The sequence below is a fragment of the Eublepharis macularius genome, chromosome 12, assembly GCF_028583425.1.
Source record: "Eublepharis macularius isolate TG4126 chromosome 12, MPM_Emac_v1.0, whole genome shotgun sequence".
NCBI classification, from domain to species: Eukaryota; Metazoa; Chordata; class Lepidosauria; order Squamata; family Eublepharidae; genus Eublepharis; species Eublepharis macularius.
Genome location: NC_072801.1, coordinates 36,208,785 through 36,227,462, shown reverse-complemented (window position 1 = coordinate 36,227,462; position 18,678 = coordinate 36,208,785). Strand labels below are relative to the sequence as shown.

Here is an 18,678-nt window from a genome sequence, read left to right as displayed (position 1 = left end):
TGCTGTGATTTCTCATGCAGACAAATGAATGGCATTAAAACGTCCACAACCGGCAATACCAGACCCAAGGGGCTTTTAGTGGTGGACTGTGCCTTTCTAGAGAAAGTGGGGTGGGGGGGGCGGGGCGGCGGTGGCGGTGTTGTAACCCTTGAGCTCAGTTCCTGGGTGAGAAAGTAGGCCTCTTGGAGACTGCTCTCTTGCGCAATCACCTCCTATGACTCAATTTCCCATTATCTGGACAGCAGGAAACTTAAGTGGCTCCCTTGATTTCAGGGGGAGGTTTTTGTGAAGGATCCACTGGTAGCTGGGGCTGTATCTCTTGAGGAGTGACTAAATTCAGATCACCCAGACCTCCTCCTTCAAGTCTACTTTTATTTTCAGATTTCTGTAATCCAAACACTTTTGCAATGTTTATTGGATGTCCCATCCTGTTGACTATCTTTGACTTACCCTAAGTAATCTGCCTGGAGTCTTAGTGAGAAAAGCAGACTATAAATTACATAACTAAATAAATTATGCTTTTCAAGTTATAGTAACAAAAGAACATTGATGAGTCCACCAGTAAAACTGTATAAGATAGGAGAGATGGCTAGAAGGGTCCATGTTTGTTTTTAATTGGATAGTTGGGTAAAAGGTTTGGGGGCAAGAATGGGCTGACTTCAGTCTTGCAGGGTCTTAGCTTTTTCCTTTTTTACTACAATCTGTGAGGTCTATCATTGTGTTTTACATTTACAAAGCAAGAACGAGTGCTCAGGATCTCACAGCAATTAAAACACAAATAATCAGTGTTAAATGATCTTGAAAAGATAAGACACGGAATCATGCCAAAGTCCATTTAGTTCATCTTTCTTTGCAAGAATCTCAGCAGCTCACAAGCTCTGGACCATCCACTGAAAGTTGGCCAAGGGCCCACTGGGGGAGCACAATGTACTGCCCACTCCTGTTATAAAAAGTGGCCCTGGGAAACCACAGCTGTAGTCCTAGGAACACTTTCCTGGGAGTAAGCCTGATTGACTAACATGAGGACTTATTTCTGAGTAGACCTGCTGTTTAGGCATGCTCCCTGTGATTCTGATTTGGCAGCTGTGGGAGGTTGTAAATCCTGACAGACACAAAGATTTTGTGACATTGGGAGGATTTGCATTGTGATGGGAGAGAATAGACTGGTGAGGATCCTGGTGTAAATTATTCTGTTTATTTTAGGAAGCGTGAGACAAGCTAGACGCGAGTGGGTCTAGCAATCAGATTGAGGCAGTGGAACACAACAGAACAAGGGGACCCACAGGCAGGTACAGGGGGTGGAAATACAAAGGGAGGGGTCTCTGTTCTGAAGGGTGGGGATGATTATAGGATAGGTGCATGTACCAAAGATGATTAGGGATACTGGGCTACCTTGACGACTTGCTAATCAGATTTAAAGAATAGATGATGGCAGATTCTGGAGCCTATTTAATGAACAACTTTAAAGAGAATCTTGGAGGAGAGCAATAGTAGGTTAGGTGGTAGGTTTAAAAAGTTACTGAATTCATTTGGCCTATTTGGGTTGGAAACATCAGGATCGGTGATCCTCATATGTGAAAAGAAAGAACTCTAGACCCACATTGTGCGAGCCAAACTACAAGCGACAGGGGCCACTAATCCATTTTGTCGCTTCCAACAATATTTTAGCAGCTTTTGTAGTTTTTAAAAAATTGCTGTGAGGCCCCAATCTGGAGTGTGTATGTGGTGTGGCAGCCCCAGAAGCTGTTATTCTCCCCCCCACCCCCACCCCCCCCCACACATACACACCTTTTCAGGTGTCTGTCTCCAGTAGTTTCCTCATGTAATTGGATATGGAGCCCTTCACTGATCCTGTCTAGGTCTGTGCAACAAGAACCCACCCCCCCATGTTCCCAGCCTCAACAAATCCCATGAAGAGCAACCCTAAATGCATGGCAGTGGGGCAGAGATGGTCATCAAACTCTTTCCTTCAGGCACTTCCTCTGTCCTGCTTCTTCCTGGTCCCCCAAGTGGTGGACCCCAACTGCTTGCTGCTGCCACAAATGACTCACGTGCCTTAATTAGAACAAGGGAGAGGAAAAACCTAAAAATACCAACCCCAGCACTGCCTCCTTGCCTTTCCCTGTCTGGCCGCAGAACTACGCAGACCATGTCTGCGGAGGGGCCCTGGAGCAACTGGCTTCAAAACCAGCTGTCCCTTTCCCTCTGCCTGAGACATGCTTGGAAAGCTTCTAGTTCATTCTAGGCCCACAGAGTCTCAACGCACCCTCAGCAGGGTCTGGAATTTTTTTAGTTTTTCTCCAAGGTGGGGGGGGAAGCTATCCTTAGGATATGGGTAAGAGGAGTGATTCATAGATGAGTGGATGAAAGATCTAATCTTTTCCCCTCTCTACAGAATAAACCTAGAGATTCTTGCTTTCTCTATAGAAAGGGACAGAATGTTGAAAGGGAAGAAAGGAGGGTTGAGGAAATACTTTGGGGGGGGGCGGGATCCAGTTCTACCTCTCTTGTTTTGAGTTCTATGTTACAACTCTGGCCCAGTTTCTTTGCAGTCTCAAGAATTATCTTTTGCTACGCTCCTGTGAAAATTGCAACACTCCCCCCCGCCCACGCACACCTAATAGCAGGGCAAAAATTTCCCATCACAATAACTAAGTTGGGCTGTTGTTTTTTTTGTTATAGCAGCTGTATGTCCAATGTCCAGTTACCCTCAGGATAGAAAAATTTGTCCCCTTCCCCCCATATTACAGGTTGGAGGGTGGGAGGAAGCAGGAACGGTAGCTACAGGGCCAGCCTGTGGCTATTTTATTGTTTGCCTTTGTGGTTAGAACTGAAAGTTGTGATGATAGGTGATAATAGCTCTGGATGTGTGATTTGTCCTTAAAACACAGCTGGGAGAGGCAGTTTGGATTGGGTTGAGGTCCTCTCACAAGTCCTAAGAAGCCTGGGCCGCTGCTAGATTTTGAGTCACTAGCCATTTTTTTAAAAAATGGTGATACACAGTGCATGTAAAAACAAGTTGCAGAACTTATTAAATGCTGTCAAATCAGCAAGTTTCTAAATTTGAAACCCCCTTGAATTTAAAGCCCAAGCCAAATAGCCCTTCTGGTCCAGAAAAAAAAATACTGGCCCCTGTATTGTGCTTATGGAGTAAGGGTATATACTCTGTCTTAAGGGCCAGTACAGGTACCTGTCTTTTCCCCTTACTGGTTCTCAGATCAGCCCAGCCACAGCCCTCACTGGGCATGCCTGCAGCCCTGTCTAGGACAAGCTCCAGACACTATCCATTGTCCAAAACAACCACTCACCTAGATCTGCCGCTCGCACCCCCAATTCTTTTTAAAGTACAAGGTTTTGCTAGGCCACAACATGTGACACACTGTTGGCAGACAGGAGATTTGTGTGGCCTTAGGTGCTCATGTGCAGAAGAGAAGGATCCACATGGGGACTAGATGAGTGCATGCCCGTGCCACTATAGAGGGAAGGGTCTCTGTCGTTTGTAAGCAAGTGGAATAAGTCTGCTGCTTGGGGCAGGAAAAAGCATGAGGGGCACTTACATGCATGACTTTTACATTCTGGTGTGCAGGAAGAGAGGTGGTTGTATCACAACAGAACTGTTGTGCATATGTGTGTGTGTGTACAGGTACACCTCTGCAGGATATATTGTTGTGCCTGTGTCTCTGTATACTTTAAGCAGAACCACCTGGTACCTCAACTTACATATAGAGGCACATAGAACTTAAATGATCAGAATTTGTATTTTTATTCCTATTGTATTACTTTGGAATGTGCCTTTTAAAGAATGGTTTTGTGTTCAGGGCAGCTGAGCAATAAATACAAAATCCAGCCAAAGCAGACAATTTCAATAAAGATAGCCATTCACATAACTAAAAGCAATTTTTGCAACAATATTGAAACTTTCCAATAAGAGCAGCGGCGACTCAGCTCAAAATACCCACCTTAAAAACTCCTGAGCACCCCCCAAGTACAGATTTGAAGGAAGGGTTTTGCAAATTCTATGAAAACCCAGTGAAAAGACTGCCTCCCTTGCCGTTGCTGGAAGGGGATCCACAGGGCAGGTGCACCTACCCAAAGCTTTCCATTTCTTGGCATCCCAGTTTAAACTCGTCAGTAGGAGGGGACAGAGCAGCAGCAGTTTCTAATGGTTAGATCTCAGACCTGGTTCATACGTTCAGGGGAATGAGACGGCAAGAAGAAGCAGGTAACAGAGAATGGAATGCTGTACTTTAGCTTGCAGTTGGAAGATCACATTTTAGAATGTTGTCCTACATTTTAATAAAATGTCCTGTAAAAAGAAAACTAGCACAGCAAATACAGAGAATGTTTCTCCTGCAGTGCTACTTTTCAGTTTGCAGGGAGCTTTTTAAAGTGAACAAGAACTGCAGTCTAAGGTGGAATCCCCTGTGTGCAGTCTGAAGTGATGTAGTCTGTTCTTCCACCTCAGCTTTGTACCACTTTGGACTTATCCCCTTCTCCTGTATGTGTGAACTAGACCACAGTAGGCATGTGGGCTTCTGCGAAAGTGGCAGCCCTTCTTTTTTTTAGGCTCCCTAACTAGTCCATCTACTAGTCTGCGCTCTTCTTTAGACTCCTTGCCTCTGTGCTTCCTATTCCATGGTTTCTTTACCTTTTGAGTTCCTAATCATCAACTCATCTTCTGTGTGTCAACTTTGCTTTCATTCACATAAGCTGAACAGCAAACTGCTATGTTCCCTGAGCTGGTAAACATTCTGAGCTCCCAGCCTAGTCATCAGTTTTTTCTATTTTGCTGAAGTTTGAATTTGTGCAAAATTTCATTTTTGCTCTAATATTGTATATATAATAGTATCTGTTACATGTGAGATGTTATTTGTGTTATGTGCTGCATCTACTTAAGCCCTAATATCAGTAGAACATCCACATTCCTGCAGGGGTTCTTAATTGGCAAGTTGTAGGCCAGTATACACATTTTTTGGGAATTGTGGTACATGAATCAGTATATATAAATATACAAACACAAGAAGTGTGCATATTGGTGATAGATGGAGGATATCAGGGCAAAGAGAACCTCCTCGCTCAGGTTGCATTCAAACATTTTACATGGGGTTCATAACCTGATGCAGAACGTCATATCCTGATTCTTCTCTGGAGTTAGTTGCTCTGTGCACAACCTGGGACCCATGTAGAGTTGCCAGTTCTGGTTGGAAAGTTCATTTCTCACTTCCAGCTTGTTACACTGCCTGCTTTTCTTTAAAAACCAAGTTTCTAGTGCTCTTTAAAATGTGGTAGTAAGGAACAGGGTATAAAGGGGGGGAAATTGAAAGCCAAATTCATTGTGGATTTTTTAAACGATGAAGGTACGTAGTTGCTTTGGCAAAAACTGTAAGGATTTCTCTTTGTGAAAGCTGATTCTGGTAACAGGCTGTTTTTCCTAAACTGTGGTTCCTGCAACTTCACATGATGCTGCTCATTAGTTCAGTCCTGGTTTTTCATTGACGCCTTTTCAGATTTGAAGGTGTGAGTTTCATCCTAACAGAAGCTGATGTAGATGCCATGCCAAAATAGCACATGAAAATGATACACAGCAGTAACTATATCGCACTTAATATATAGCTGTGTCACCCCCAATCATGATTGAAATTTGTTGTAATCCTGAACTAGAGTCTTCCCACCCCTGCTTGGAGGTATTTGTCAGGTGGGGTAGTAGTTGTCATCCTGTCAAGCATCCAAGTTGCATGTATTTGGGATTGTGTGTGCCTCTCAATTTCTGCCCCTTCTCCCAGCTTACATAAGGAAGCAGTATTGATCTCTCCCTTAAGAGGCTAGCTCCTGGCATCCATACATCTGCTTCTAGCACTGCATCTCAGTTGCAGATTCTTTGCATGTGACCCATCTCCAGGCTGTGCCCTGACTTTTCTTTCAGTTAAGCTCAAAGGAGTATTTTAGCGTTCCTCTTTTACCTGCCACAAGGCAACAGCTTAAAGTTACAGTCAAACTGCTATTCCTTAATAACAACAGCGACAACAACATTCGATTTATATATTGCCCTTCAGGATGACTTAACACCTACTCAGAGCGGTTTACAAAGTATGTTTTTATTATCCCCACAACAAAACACCCTGTGAGGCAGGTGGGGCTGAGAGAACTCCTAGAAGCTGTGACTGGCCCAAGGCCACCCAGCTGGCTTCAAGTGGAGGAGTGAGGAATCAAACCCAGTTCGCCAGATTAGAGTCCTGCGCTCTTAACCACTACATCAAACACATCCTCGCTAGCCAGTTCTAATCTTGAGCAGAGAAAAGGTACCTGCTTATAAATGTGATTATGCTCATCCGTGTTAGTGGTGGGGAGTGCAGAAATGGAGGTTGTCTTGCGCATATGAGGTTTCTTCTTTTGTCCTTTCCCTGTGCAGCTTTGGAGCCATTTCGAATAGCTGCTGTCCAGTTCTGTGTAGTGCACCTTGCAAGAATGTTTTGCAAGAAAATTGCACTGGCCTGTACTTCCCCTCCCCTGCTCTGGTAATTGATTGCCGGCCTGTCATGATGTGAATCCATTAAGGATACCAAAGCCCCCAAGCAGCAGATTGATATCTATGGCTTAGGTCGGATGACTGCACAGCAGCCCTGTGCAGCAGCAGTGTCGTTGTCATATCTGTGTGTGTGTGCGTGCGCATGCATGCGTACAACTGTCACTCCTTCTCATCACCTAACAGGCATCTGTACTCTGCAGGAAAGAGAGACTTGACTGGACAAAAGTTATTTGTCTGTTTTCAGAGGGAAATATATAAACTGTAGATGATAACCATGTACACTTATGGGGATGTATTTCAATATCTAAGAGGGCACAAGGTTATACTTGCACAATTGATCACTGTTTTTATCCCTGGTGCAACAATTCCATTACTTCCAGGATTACCAGTTAATCCCCTTCCTGCCTTTTCCTTCGTCAGGCCTTGTTCTCTACCTTTTCTTTCAGGCTGTCAGTTGCTGAAATGATAAGCTCTCTCTGAGAATGAGGCCATGTAGTTCTGTGCAGTGCTCATCACACTTTTGTTACTAAATTGCTGTTAAGCATTGGGTCCAGCCAGCTTTTTCACTCACTCTCAGCCAATTCCCCACCTTATTTCAGGCCCTCTCCCACATGGTCTTCATGCATGCAGGTCCCATGATCCCCAGCCAAGCCTGTGTGTGTGTTATGTGCTGTCAAGTTGCCTCCAACCTATGGCAACCCTATGAAGGAAAAACCTCCCAAACATCCTATTGTTGACAGACTTGCTCAGATCCTTCAAACTGGAGGACGTGGCCTCTTTTATTGAGTCAAGCCATCTCATTTTAGGTCTTCCTCTTTTCCTACTGCCTTCCACTTTTCTTAGCATTATTGACTTTTCCGGAGAGTCTTGTCTTCTCGTGGTGTGACCAAAGTACGATAGCCTCCGTTTTGTCATTTTAGCTTCTAGGGAGAATTCAGGCTTGATGTGATCTAGTGCCCACTTATTTGCCTATCTTCCCTTTTTCATCTATGGAAAAGCTGTTTGGATCCAACCCCCTCCCTACCCCCCCCCACAGCATTTCACTTTCTGTATCAAGGTCAAGATGGGGCTTTATTCATTCTGGGTGATACAGAGCTGTGGCCAAAAATGTTAGGTTCAGACCATAACTGAAATGCTGCAGTCAGTGAGCTGCACATGCTTGTTATTGATGGATCTTACTTTCCTCCTATATTTGCACCACGTCTCATTTTCTGCATCCTCTTTAACATCCTAGGGGAAGTACGGCAAACGGAAGAGCCGCTTCAAACGTTCTGATGGCAGCACCTCCTCTGACACGACTTCCAACAGTTTCGTCAGGCAGGTAAGAGTACGCAGAAGGGGAGGGAGAGAGGATCAAGGTCAAAGCAGGGCAGGGGGAGGAACTCTGACAATTTATATATGAGGAAATTTGTTTCCACCACATGCTGTTAATTTCTTATTTGTTCAGGGCATGTGGGAAGAAAAATAAACCATGCACCTTCCCTTCATGTTTCCATAGCGATTATCAGGATTTTTGGATTTTCTCCTCCTAGTGGACACCATTTTCACTGCAAGTTTGCTATTTCTTCAAGGAGCTGTAGATCTGCAAGGGATACTAGTCGCTTAAGAGACAGGAGCCAAATGGACTGAAGGTTTCCATGAGTATGGGGCTTCCTTCCTTCCTTAGTACACATTCTTAGTTTCTCCATGGGTTTCTTCCCTCTCCCTGCCCTAATTTTCTATGCCTCCTCATTTGTCTTTCATCTGCTGCTAGTGTCCATTAAACCGGTTTTTATTTTCAAAATTGCAATTTGAAATAACTTTTCCTAATCACTGGCTTAGGCTTCCTTGGTGCAGAATTAGGATTCCCCCACCCATTTCCATCATAACATTTAACATCTCTTGTTGCCCGGTAGATTTCCATTTGCTGATAACCTCTCCCTTATCTTTTCCCCATGTGCAGAACTAGAGGGAAAGACTGAAAATGGTCTCTGTGTGACAGCATAATTCAAACAGGCCCACTGAGTCTCCCCTTGCAAGGTGCTGGGAGCTCAAAACAAATGCTAGCCAGTCTGGCAAGTGTTTTCGAATGCTTAGTCATCTAAAGATGCAGGATGTGGAGCACCTGAACGCTTTCAGAATACAGTTGCTGCATTATTATGATGGGTAGGTTGAACCCTGAAGAGTGATTTGCACAGAGGTGATGGGAAAGGGACTATTGCCCTCCTCCCTTAGAGAGTGCGATGTCTAAGGATCAATTAAGAAAAAAAACCAGTCATTGTACAGTAAGGAAAGGAGACTGGCATGGGTATCTGAAGGCTTCCTGTGCCCCTTTCCTCTCTCCCCCCCCCTGTATAAAATGCATCAGAAGGGCAGGAAGTGACTAAAGATAAAGGGGAATTTCCTTTCATCTTCCTGTTTTGTTTCTAACTTGGCTGTGGAAGCTTTACTCTGTGGCTTTTCACAGCAATTTACACTTACTCAGTGGAGTTGTCAGCTGGATGTAGACCCACCTGGAGTCATTATCCCATCCTCTTCCACCTGATGCAGACCCAGTGGTTTCCCAGAGGTCCTCAACTGGGAAGTTCGTCATCTGGGCTAAAGAATACAGGAATGACACCCCCCACCCCATGTTGGTTTGATGTCTTCTCTTTCCAGTCACTGTTAGTTTCTTGCCTCAGCAAATTAAACACAAATTGAACCTTCCCTTCCTCACCCACCCCACTGCCACGTAGGGAAGCTGTAACATTGCCATAGTAACTCACCATCCATTTGGGTGTCTGGCCTGACTGTTAAACAAGTGAAGCAGTTAAATCTCAGGAAAATGCATTTGGTAAGCCAAGTGGGAGAAACATCTTTGCCTCTGACGGAGACAGGTCTGTGGTTCAGCTCTCAGCACAGAATCCACAGTTTTGTACATACAAAACAGCCAGGCCTGGGTGACAGCTGGAGATCGGTGTGTTCCCTTCTCTCCACCTGCTGGAATCGGAGGCAGCCAGCCCCCTCCAGCTCTCTGGCCACCTGACCTTTATTAGAGTAGTAGTTCATCGTTGTCTTGTTTGTTCCTCATCCCTTGGTTTTACCATTGCATTTTAAAGTTAGAAAATGCTGTTTATTTTAAGGATTGCTGTTTGTATTCTGTAACACATACACGGAGTTCAAATTCTGTGTGATGGGTAATCCCAATTTATAGGACAAAATTATTCTACTTCATTGAATAAACTTGGAAAGATTTTAGTTTTGGTGAGTCTCCAAAAATCTCTGCTCCAACTCCTGAGACTTCCTCATGCCTCCCTTATCTCTTTCTCCTCAGGCTTTCAGTTATAAGGGACTAGAAAGCTAATTTACTATTTAAAACTATAGATTCTTGCTAATGAAAGGTGAGGCTATAGATTATGCAGATTCTGTGGGATTTATCTCAATATGGACAGATAGAATAGAAGCATAAATATACCAAGGTGGATACAGAGGTAGATTTGGCCATTTGGCCAAGGCTGTATTTTAAACATTTTTTTTAAAGCCTTGTGGGTGGCAAACCAAATATAAAAGCAGCCCAGGTAGCAATCCCAGAGGGAAATAAGCTCATCAGAAGGCCCAGTGGATTCACATTTTGCCATTACTATTCAGTCTGGTGTGGTGCAGGATTAGAGCCCTGTATACTCCCTCCCCCGTCCTCTTTCTCATGTGTAAATGCAACTATTAGGGCAGTGGAAGCAGAGCAGGAAGGAGTGGATCTGTGACCTGGACCACCGTTGCCATAGTAATGACGTAGGAGGCAGTTGCTATGGAGGAGATTCCTTGAGCAGGCCTCCAGCAGAGCACCAGAAGACACTTAAAGGGCCAGCATGCTGTGCAGTCCCACAACCCGAGCAAAGGACTTGAACAGTTCTAAACTCTGCAGTGTGATCTGGAGAAGGAAGCAGGGACAAGTGGCAGCGGCAAGGGGCTATTTTTGAACCTCTACAAGAAGGCAGTCTGTGAGGGTGATTTGAATAAGGCTCAGGCTGGCTCCAAGATGAACAGTAAATCCCAATTAGAGTCTGAGCAACGTGACCCAGGGCAAGTCGCCTCTCCTTGCAGCTTCCCTACTTCCTTTCGGAACTGTTTTTCAACTTTGCCCAGCAGAGGGCAGCCCATAGGCTCCCATTCTTCATTAATTTCTAAAATTTGCATCCTACCATCTTACACACACAGCCCATTGCAAAATTAAGAAACAAAAAAGCTGTATAATACCTTTCTTAAGATCAACTAAAATATAATAACACCACTTCAGTGATCTCCAGAACTCTTCATCAGGCTGAATATTAAAAAGCAATAAAAGGGAGGGGTCTTTCAGTGAGTCAGGCCACAGCTACTACCAGATTTCAGTTAAGCAACAGGAGGTAGGATCCCAAAGTGGCAACCCACAGCCCAAAACATGATTTAAACTCTTCTTCCCTTCACCCTGCAATTTGTAATCTTGATTGTATACTGAAGAATAGCAGTTGGCCCTCTGGTGTGTCAAGGCAAGGTGTGCTGAACTACAAAACCAATGTGATGTTAGGGGTTAGATATAGCAAGGGGGGGCTTGGCTGAAGATACTTGTGTGGTAAAGAAACCCTTAGGCAAGCCAGTCTACTGTATTTATCAGAGGTGTTTTTGTGAGGCTCACTCAAATGCTGCTCTGTGCTTTTTGACAGAAGGACTGGTTGTAGGGTTATTAACTCTGGGTTAGGAAATTCCTGGAAATTTGTGGATGGGGCCTGCGGAGGGCAGGATTTGGAAGGGGGGGACCTCAGAGGGGTGTAACGCCATAGAGTCCATTTTCCAAAGTAGCCATTTATTCCAGGAGAAATTAACTATTTAGCTTGGAGATTAGTTGTAATGCAAGGAAATCTTCAGGCACCTGGAGATTGGCAACCCTTACTGGTTGTAGCTCCAAAGGCACTCAAGGCATAACACATGTTGCTGGCAAAAGGCCAAGGAAACAGGGCTTTAAATGCAGGGTTCAGGTAATTGCCTAGGTGTGAACAGAAGCAAATAGAAGTGCCTAGGAAATGTCTAGGGAAAGTTTGTTTCTTGTTCTGTATTCATGCAGAACCCCAGCAAGGGCATTGATTTGAGGGTGTGGGAGGAAGAATCAGTCTTTAATTGGGGAGGGACAAATGCTTTCTTCATGGCAGAGAGAAGGTATTCCCAGGACAGTTTGTCTTCTCTGTACGTATCTGCAGAATTCTGTGCAGAACCTGCCAGAATGTGAATTCCTGAGTAGCTCAGACAGCTGGAAAATCAGTTTCTAGCTGTCATGATTGCTGAGGTGTGTTTTGGAACCATGAAAGCAGGGGTATTTAAAGTAAAGTGTAACATATAATAATAGTGTAATTAGCTTGACAGCGCAGGGGTGTGAAAAGCAGAAAATCAGCATTTGTAGCGAGAGAAGAATTCAATATCCTTATTAAGTCCTGGGAGGTCCATGTTTTCAAATTTGTACATAAACTCAATTTCAGCAATCTCTTGTTATAATTTTCCTTTGAAGTTTCTCAGCTTGAGAGCTGCTACTTTTAGGACAGCAATGGAACATCCTGGAAGATTAAAATGTTCTCCTACTGGTATCTGAATGTTGTGAATTTTTTATATCAAACTAGCAACTGAGCCCATTGTGAGAAGAAATACAACGGGCTCTAGCAGTGGGGCATCCCACCCCCTGGCGTGGTCTTCCCGCCGCCTCTGCAGTGGCTGTGGGACCACACTGCACCTTCCCGCCAGCTCTGTGGCCCTTCAGAGGCCTGCCACAGGCAGCACAGAGGCCTGGCGCGGACCTCCCAAGGCCCCGTAGCAGCCCTGCTGGGTCACCAGGCCATGTCAATGACTCATTTTTATCCTGGCGCAGCCGCACCCGCAGGCCTCTCAGTGCACCCACATGGGGATAAAAAGTGAGTTTTCGCCAATATGGCTCAGCTTGTAGGGATTTATGGGGTTCACCTTCCCAGCCTGTATCCTGTATTCCCCCAGCAACAGACAGAGGGCCAAACTACAAGTGACAAATGACACTTGTCAGCTTCCCTCAAGTTTTGATGGGAAATGTAGGCAGCTTGGTGGAATGTTGGACAAGTGACAGTTGAAAAGTCCATTGGACAGCAGTTGGAGAGCCAAGCTGCAAGACCAGGATGCCTACATTTCCCATCAAAACTTGAGGGAAGCTGACTAGTGTCCAACCTGTGTCATTCGTCACTTGTAGCTTGGCCCATAGTCTTATGCAGAAACCTGATTCCTTTTGTACATTGTGTTTGGCTGATGGTGCATTTTTAGCTCTAGATGGACCTTCTACTCTGCAGAACTGCGCAGCATTTCCTCAGCCAAGAATGTAAACTGGACCATTACCTGGTACACCACAATTCTCCTACTCAGTTACAGAAATCTCTTTGAGAAGGAGTTTTTCCTCACACTTTTGGAGAAGAGACTGTCTTAAGAACAGTCTGATCTCTCTCTGCCATTGTGGACACAGACACAAAAAGAGCAGAAAGCAAAGAACTGTCTAGTGTTGAATGTGAGAACATAATATTCCTGTCAACTCTTAATAATTTCTGCTACTCAGCCTACAGTTACTCCCCAGGGGCAGGGTGAATTTTTAATTCTCCTAGAGGCTGAAGGAACTTGGTGCCTGTCTGGGAGCTTTCTTTCTCTCCTTGGCCGTTTCCAGACGGCTTACCTGCCTCCGGAACGTCGCGCCATGTTGCGGGGAAAACGCGAAATATCGCGTTTTCCCCGCAACATGGCGCGACGTTCTGGAGGCAGGTAAGCCGTCTGGAAAGGGCCCTAGTCTTGTCTACAGATCCCAGTTGCTCTTTCCTTATCCAATCAAGCCTTTCAAATTCGTTGCAGTCCCCCACCCTCCCTGAAAGCCTACTCAGATGCAAATCAATGAGTTCCAAATGACACATTAAGATTGGTAATGTGTAGGATCTAAGTTCCCTTGACCTGACTTTGACACTCAAACATCAGGAGCAGAACTTTCCTCCCCAAGCACCTGGGGCTCCAAGGGCATCTGGCTTCCTCCTACGCTATTTCCCTGATCCAAAACAGCTTGGGGGGGTGCTGTTTTCTCTAGTGCATGTAGTATGTCAGCACATGACAAGTGAGAAAAGAACAAGAAAAATTAGCATGTTTTTCATTGATTTCCACTATTATATTGGTGCCCGGTTTGAATCCTTCTAGATATACTTAGGGGGAAGGCCTTAGATGAACTCAGATTTCCTAGGGAAGTCATTGCTGCCCCTTCTGTGAACACAGAATGGAGCTGACCCTTTCAAATTATACCATCATTGTTTGATGGCATGTTGGGTAATTTCCCCCTCCCTAGTCAGGTAGAGGAGGACAGGTGTGATGAGAAAGCTGGGCTTAAAACAAAAAGCTGTGCCGTTGTTAACTGTTCTGATTCCCAGCATTCTGCATCATAGACCCCCGCCCTTTAACTGCCTGGCTCACCACAAGATGCTGCTCTCCCTCCTTTCACCTTTTCTACTCCATGCCCCCCCACCCAACCAGAGCTTAGTCAGGAATCAACCAGAATGACTCTTGGCATAGACTCGCCCCCTCGCCTCTACCCCCACTGCTGGGATGTCCAGTCCCTGGGCTAAATATACCCCAACAGTTTGCAAATGTAGCAGTATGCTTGTAACCCGAGCCCCCAGCAATCGGGCAGAGCTACCTCTGCCCACAGAACGCCAGGCCCAGGCAGCATGGAGACGCCCAGCGGCAAAGGATCCAGGCCCGTTTTGGTGAGCACTTGTACCTCTCAGCCTCAGCCCCGGAGAACCCCACTTCCTGTCACTGGCTTGGCCCCTATCCCCAGGAATCTCTTTGAGTCCCTGCGCCTGCTCTTAGTGTGTTTTCTGGGTCATCATATTTGAAAGCCTGTTAACCTGGCATTCCTGTCTCAAGCCCCCCCCCATCCCCTCCACTCCATTTCCCCAGCAAACTCACTTCTTACCCCCTTGCCCCTGCCACATCCCATCCCTTGTAAATCTCTTTTTACCATTCAAAGGCATTGTTGTACTAGCCAGTCACTTTCCCCCTCATGTGTACCACTTGCTGATGTCCTTAATTTAGTCAGAATATTAGATTGCACCTTACTGATTTGATTGACAGATGACTAACATTTGGTTGTTTTGAACTTTGATTTGCGGAGTTTTAATTTTGTAGTAACGTTAAAAATTGGAGTTTTCTGGGTAAAAGGAAAAGGCATGCTTTTAGATTCAGGTTTTCAAATTTCTTTGTGGAAAGAAATACATACATGCAAATTGCTTGATGCTCTGATGCTGTACTTTAAATAAGATGCTGTTTTCATGTGTTGAAGGATCTATATTCCTCCCCATACCCACTCTTTTCTCCATCTTCCATTCAGTAATCCCTGGCAACTGGCCATAATCTAGATGATGTGCTTTTTCGGCACATGTATTTAGGGATGCTAAAAGGACAGTTTCCCTCGTCCCCTTTCTTCAAATCCATATTGTGCTCTATGGTTTTTGTGTTGTATTAGTGGAGTGTTTGAAATCGATCCAGCCAGCTTTTTCATTCCGTCTCACCCAATTCCCTTCCTTTCTACAGTACCATCTCATATGGTTTTTGTCCATGCAGGTCCCATTATTGTTAGCATAGCCTTTTTGGGTGGTCAAAAAGTTGCCTCTACTTTTTCACCCGCAGAGAAGATCCTTGTACACATAATCTATGTTTTGCCTCTTGTTGGCTGAGATATTAAATAGATAATACTGTCTTTGGCAGTTTTCACACCTGAGGCTTAAATCAGCAATTCTTTCAATCTTCCTGTAATGAAAACAAAATCTGTCGAAGGCTTTCACGGCCGGAGAACGATGGTTGTTGGGGGTTTTCCGGGCTGTATTGCCGTGGTCTTGGCATTGTAGTTCCTGACGTTTCGCCAGCAGCTGTGGCTGGCATCTTCAGAGGTGTAGCACCAAAAGACAGAGATCTCTCAGTGTCACAGTGTGGAAAAGATGTAGGTCATTTGTATCTACTCAGGAGGGGTGGGGTTGAGCTGAGTCATTCTGTAAGAGTTTCCCAGGGTGTGGAATGCTAATGGCGGGAGGCTTCACTGTATCCTGAGGAGGTTCTTTTGCATATGGATTGGTGCTTGATGTGCTAATCTTCTCTGCAGGGCTATTGTCGGGTGTGGAGTGTTTTGTTGGCCTGGTGTTTTTCAGAACTGGAGCCCATGCTCTGTTCATTCTTAAGGTTTCTTCTTTCCTGTTGAAGTTTTGCTTATGCTTGTGAATTTCAATGGCTTCCCTGTGCAGTCTGACAAAGTAGTTGGAAGTGTTGTCCAGTATTTTGGTGTCCTGGAATAAGATACTGTGCCCTGTTTGAGTTAGGCTATGTTCAGCCACTGCTGATTTTTCAGGCTGTCCAAGTCTGCAGTGTCTTTCATGTTCTTTTATTCTTGTCTGGATGCTACGCTTTGTGGTCCCGATGTAAACTTGTCCACAGCTGCAGGGTATACGGTATACTCCTGCAGAGGTGAGGGGGTCTCTGCTGTCTTTTGCTGATCGTAGCATCTGTTGTATTTTTCGGGTGGGTCTGAATACTGCTTGAAGGTTGTGCTTTTTCATAAGCTTTCCCATCTGATCAGTAATTCCTTTGATATATGGCAAAAACACTTTTCCTGTAGGTGACTCACCACCCCCGACAGAAAAGAGGCATAATGAAAACATTAGTGGATCGTGCAAGACGGATATGTGAGCCGCGCTTTCTCAATGAGGAAATTAACCATCTAAACCACACACTTCAGGCAAATGGCTACTCCAGAAATGAAATCCGAAGAGCAATCAAACCCAGGATGAATCAAACAACCAAGGAAAAACAGTCACCTACAGGAAAAGTGTTTTTGCCATATATCAAAGGAATTACTGATCAGATGGGAAAGCTTATGGAAAAGCATAACCTTCAAGCAGTATTCAGACCCACCCGAAAAATACAACAGATGCTACGATCAGCAAAAGACAGCAGAGACCCCCTCACCTCTGCAGGAGTATACCGTATACCCTGCAGCTGTGGACAAGTTTACATCGGGACCACAAAGCGTAGCATCCAGACAAGAATAAAAGAACATGAAAGACACTGCAGACTTGGACAGCCTGAAAAATCAGCAGTGGCTGAACATAGCCTAACTCAAACAGGGCACAGTATCTTATTCCAGGACACCAAAATACTGGACAACACTTCCAACTACTTTGTCAGACTGCACAGGGAAGCCATTGAAATTCACAAGCATAAGCAAAACTTCAACAGGAAAGAAGAAACCTTAAGAATGAACAGAGCATGGGCTCCAGTTCTGAAAAACACCAGGCCAACAAAACACTCCACACCCGACAATAGCCCTGCAGAGAAGATTAGCACATCAAGCACCAATCCATATGCAAACGAACCTCCTCAGGATACAGTGAAGCCTCCCGCCATTAGCATTCCACACCCTGGGAAACTCTTACAGAATGACTCAGCTCAACCCCACCCCTCCTGAGTAGATACAAATGACCTACATCTTTTCCACACTGTGACACTGAGAGATCTCTGTCTTTTGGTGCTACACCTCTGAAGATGCCAGCCACAGCTGCTGGCGAAACGTCAGGAACTACAATGCCAAGACCACGGCAATACAGCCCGGAAAACCCCCAACAACCAAAACAAAATCTACTTCTATGTTTCTTGCTGTATTAACATCTTTCGCATGTGGCTCAAATACCATGAGAGAAGTTCAAAGATATTTTAATCACTTGTGCAAAAATTATCCTGGACTTTAAAAAAAAAACACTTCCAAGATTCAGAAATTGTTTACTTGGAATAAATTGTGCAGATTATCAAACTCCAGCTGGTCTGCAAATGTTTGTTGTTTATTTAACTGCCGGATTTTGGAAGGAGGGAATGGAGTGAGGGGGTTGGAGTTATGGGAAGCCTACAGGGCCTCTTCAGTTTGGATAATGAAGAGCTAGAAGGCATGAGAGTCTGTGTGGGATGGTGGAGAGAGTGTTAATTTAGGATGCCCAAATTCAAATTCCTGCTCAGCCATGAATCACACAAGCTGGCTTCAGGGAAGTCATACACTGTCAAAGAAACCTTTGAGCCCTTGGATAGGGGTGGGAAAGAAATCTAAAAATATAAGTAGAGGCACAGGGATGCTCTAGTAAACCGTTTTCAACATACAAGATATAAAGTAACTATTTTAACACTACGCTATTGGTTACATGATATTGGGAACTAGTATTATGGAGTTGTCCAAGAAGAAAATTCCCCGGTCCTGCAGCCACAAAATCCTCACACTTGTTTATTTCTGTGTGTTGTTCACAGAAACTAGTTCACAATGCAATTTCTGTTATATCTGGAAGTAGAGTGATCAGTTCCTGATAACATAGGCAGGAATACTTGAATCATGTCCCACTGACAGCACTGCTCAGATCCTTTTAGCCCTTTGTATACCTGGGGCTGGACCCTATGAATGTGCTCTGATAACTGCAGTGTTTTGTCACTGGATACACTAAGTGCCTGCCTGCCCCCAAATTCTTCGGTGAGAGCCCATTTTGTGTCTCACCCCTTTAAGTCAACTTCTGAAACAGTGAGAGCCTCCCACTCACGCATACATCCAACTGGGCCACATGCCGGCTTTGCTAATAAATGGCACGTTAGTGGATAAGCCAATTGCATCTCGGAGGCACGTCACCATCTCTTGACTTGTTCCAACTCCAGTCCATGGATCTGAAGCCCGGGAGGCTTAAGAAGCTGCTGGATCGGCAAGCATCTTCCATGGGTTCCCCTTTCTTCCTCCCACCACAAGCAGGGCAGAACAGCTTCTCTCTCTAGATTGCCCATCCTTGTTTCTCAAGCATCTTGGGCTGCTTCTGAGAGGGTCAAGCCCTGGCTTCCCGTCCCCACTGGTGCCTCCTCCAAGCTTCTCCTTGCCCCACTTGCAGGGCGCTAACAAGTGGGGGCTGACCCCTGCTGGGATGTACCTGGATGAGCTGGACGATGATTCAGAGGGGGTGAGTACCCTTTTCTGCCTGCTTCTGGTTATCCCCTTGCATCACCCGGGACTGCTTGTGGCTGACTTCTCACTGAGAAGCCCCCCTGCCTCCACCCTCCTGAATCATCACCATTTTCTGATTCTTTGTAACCCCCCCCCCCTTTGGATA

At 45.1% G+C, this 18,678-nt stretch overlaps 1 protein-coding gene across 3 annotated transcripts in view; it reads left to right on the top strand.

Moving 5' to 3' along the window:
• CACNB1 (calcium voltage-gated channel auxiliary subunit beta 1) overlaps positions 1-18,678 on the top strand; it is a 70,131-nt gene that overhangs the window by 561 nt on the left and 50,892 nt on the right. For 2 of the 3 annotated variants that reach the window (XM_054992759.1, XM_054992757.1), the window contains exon 2: positions 7,761-7,847. In XM_054992759.1, coding sequence (XP_054848734.1) covers positions 7,761-7,847 — 87 coding nt within the window. Of the gene's footprint in view, positions 1-7,760; positions 7,848-14,207; positions 14,263-18,678 lie in introns of those variants that run through there. The other variant, XM_054992758.1, reaches the window with a different exon arrangement.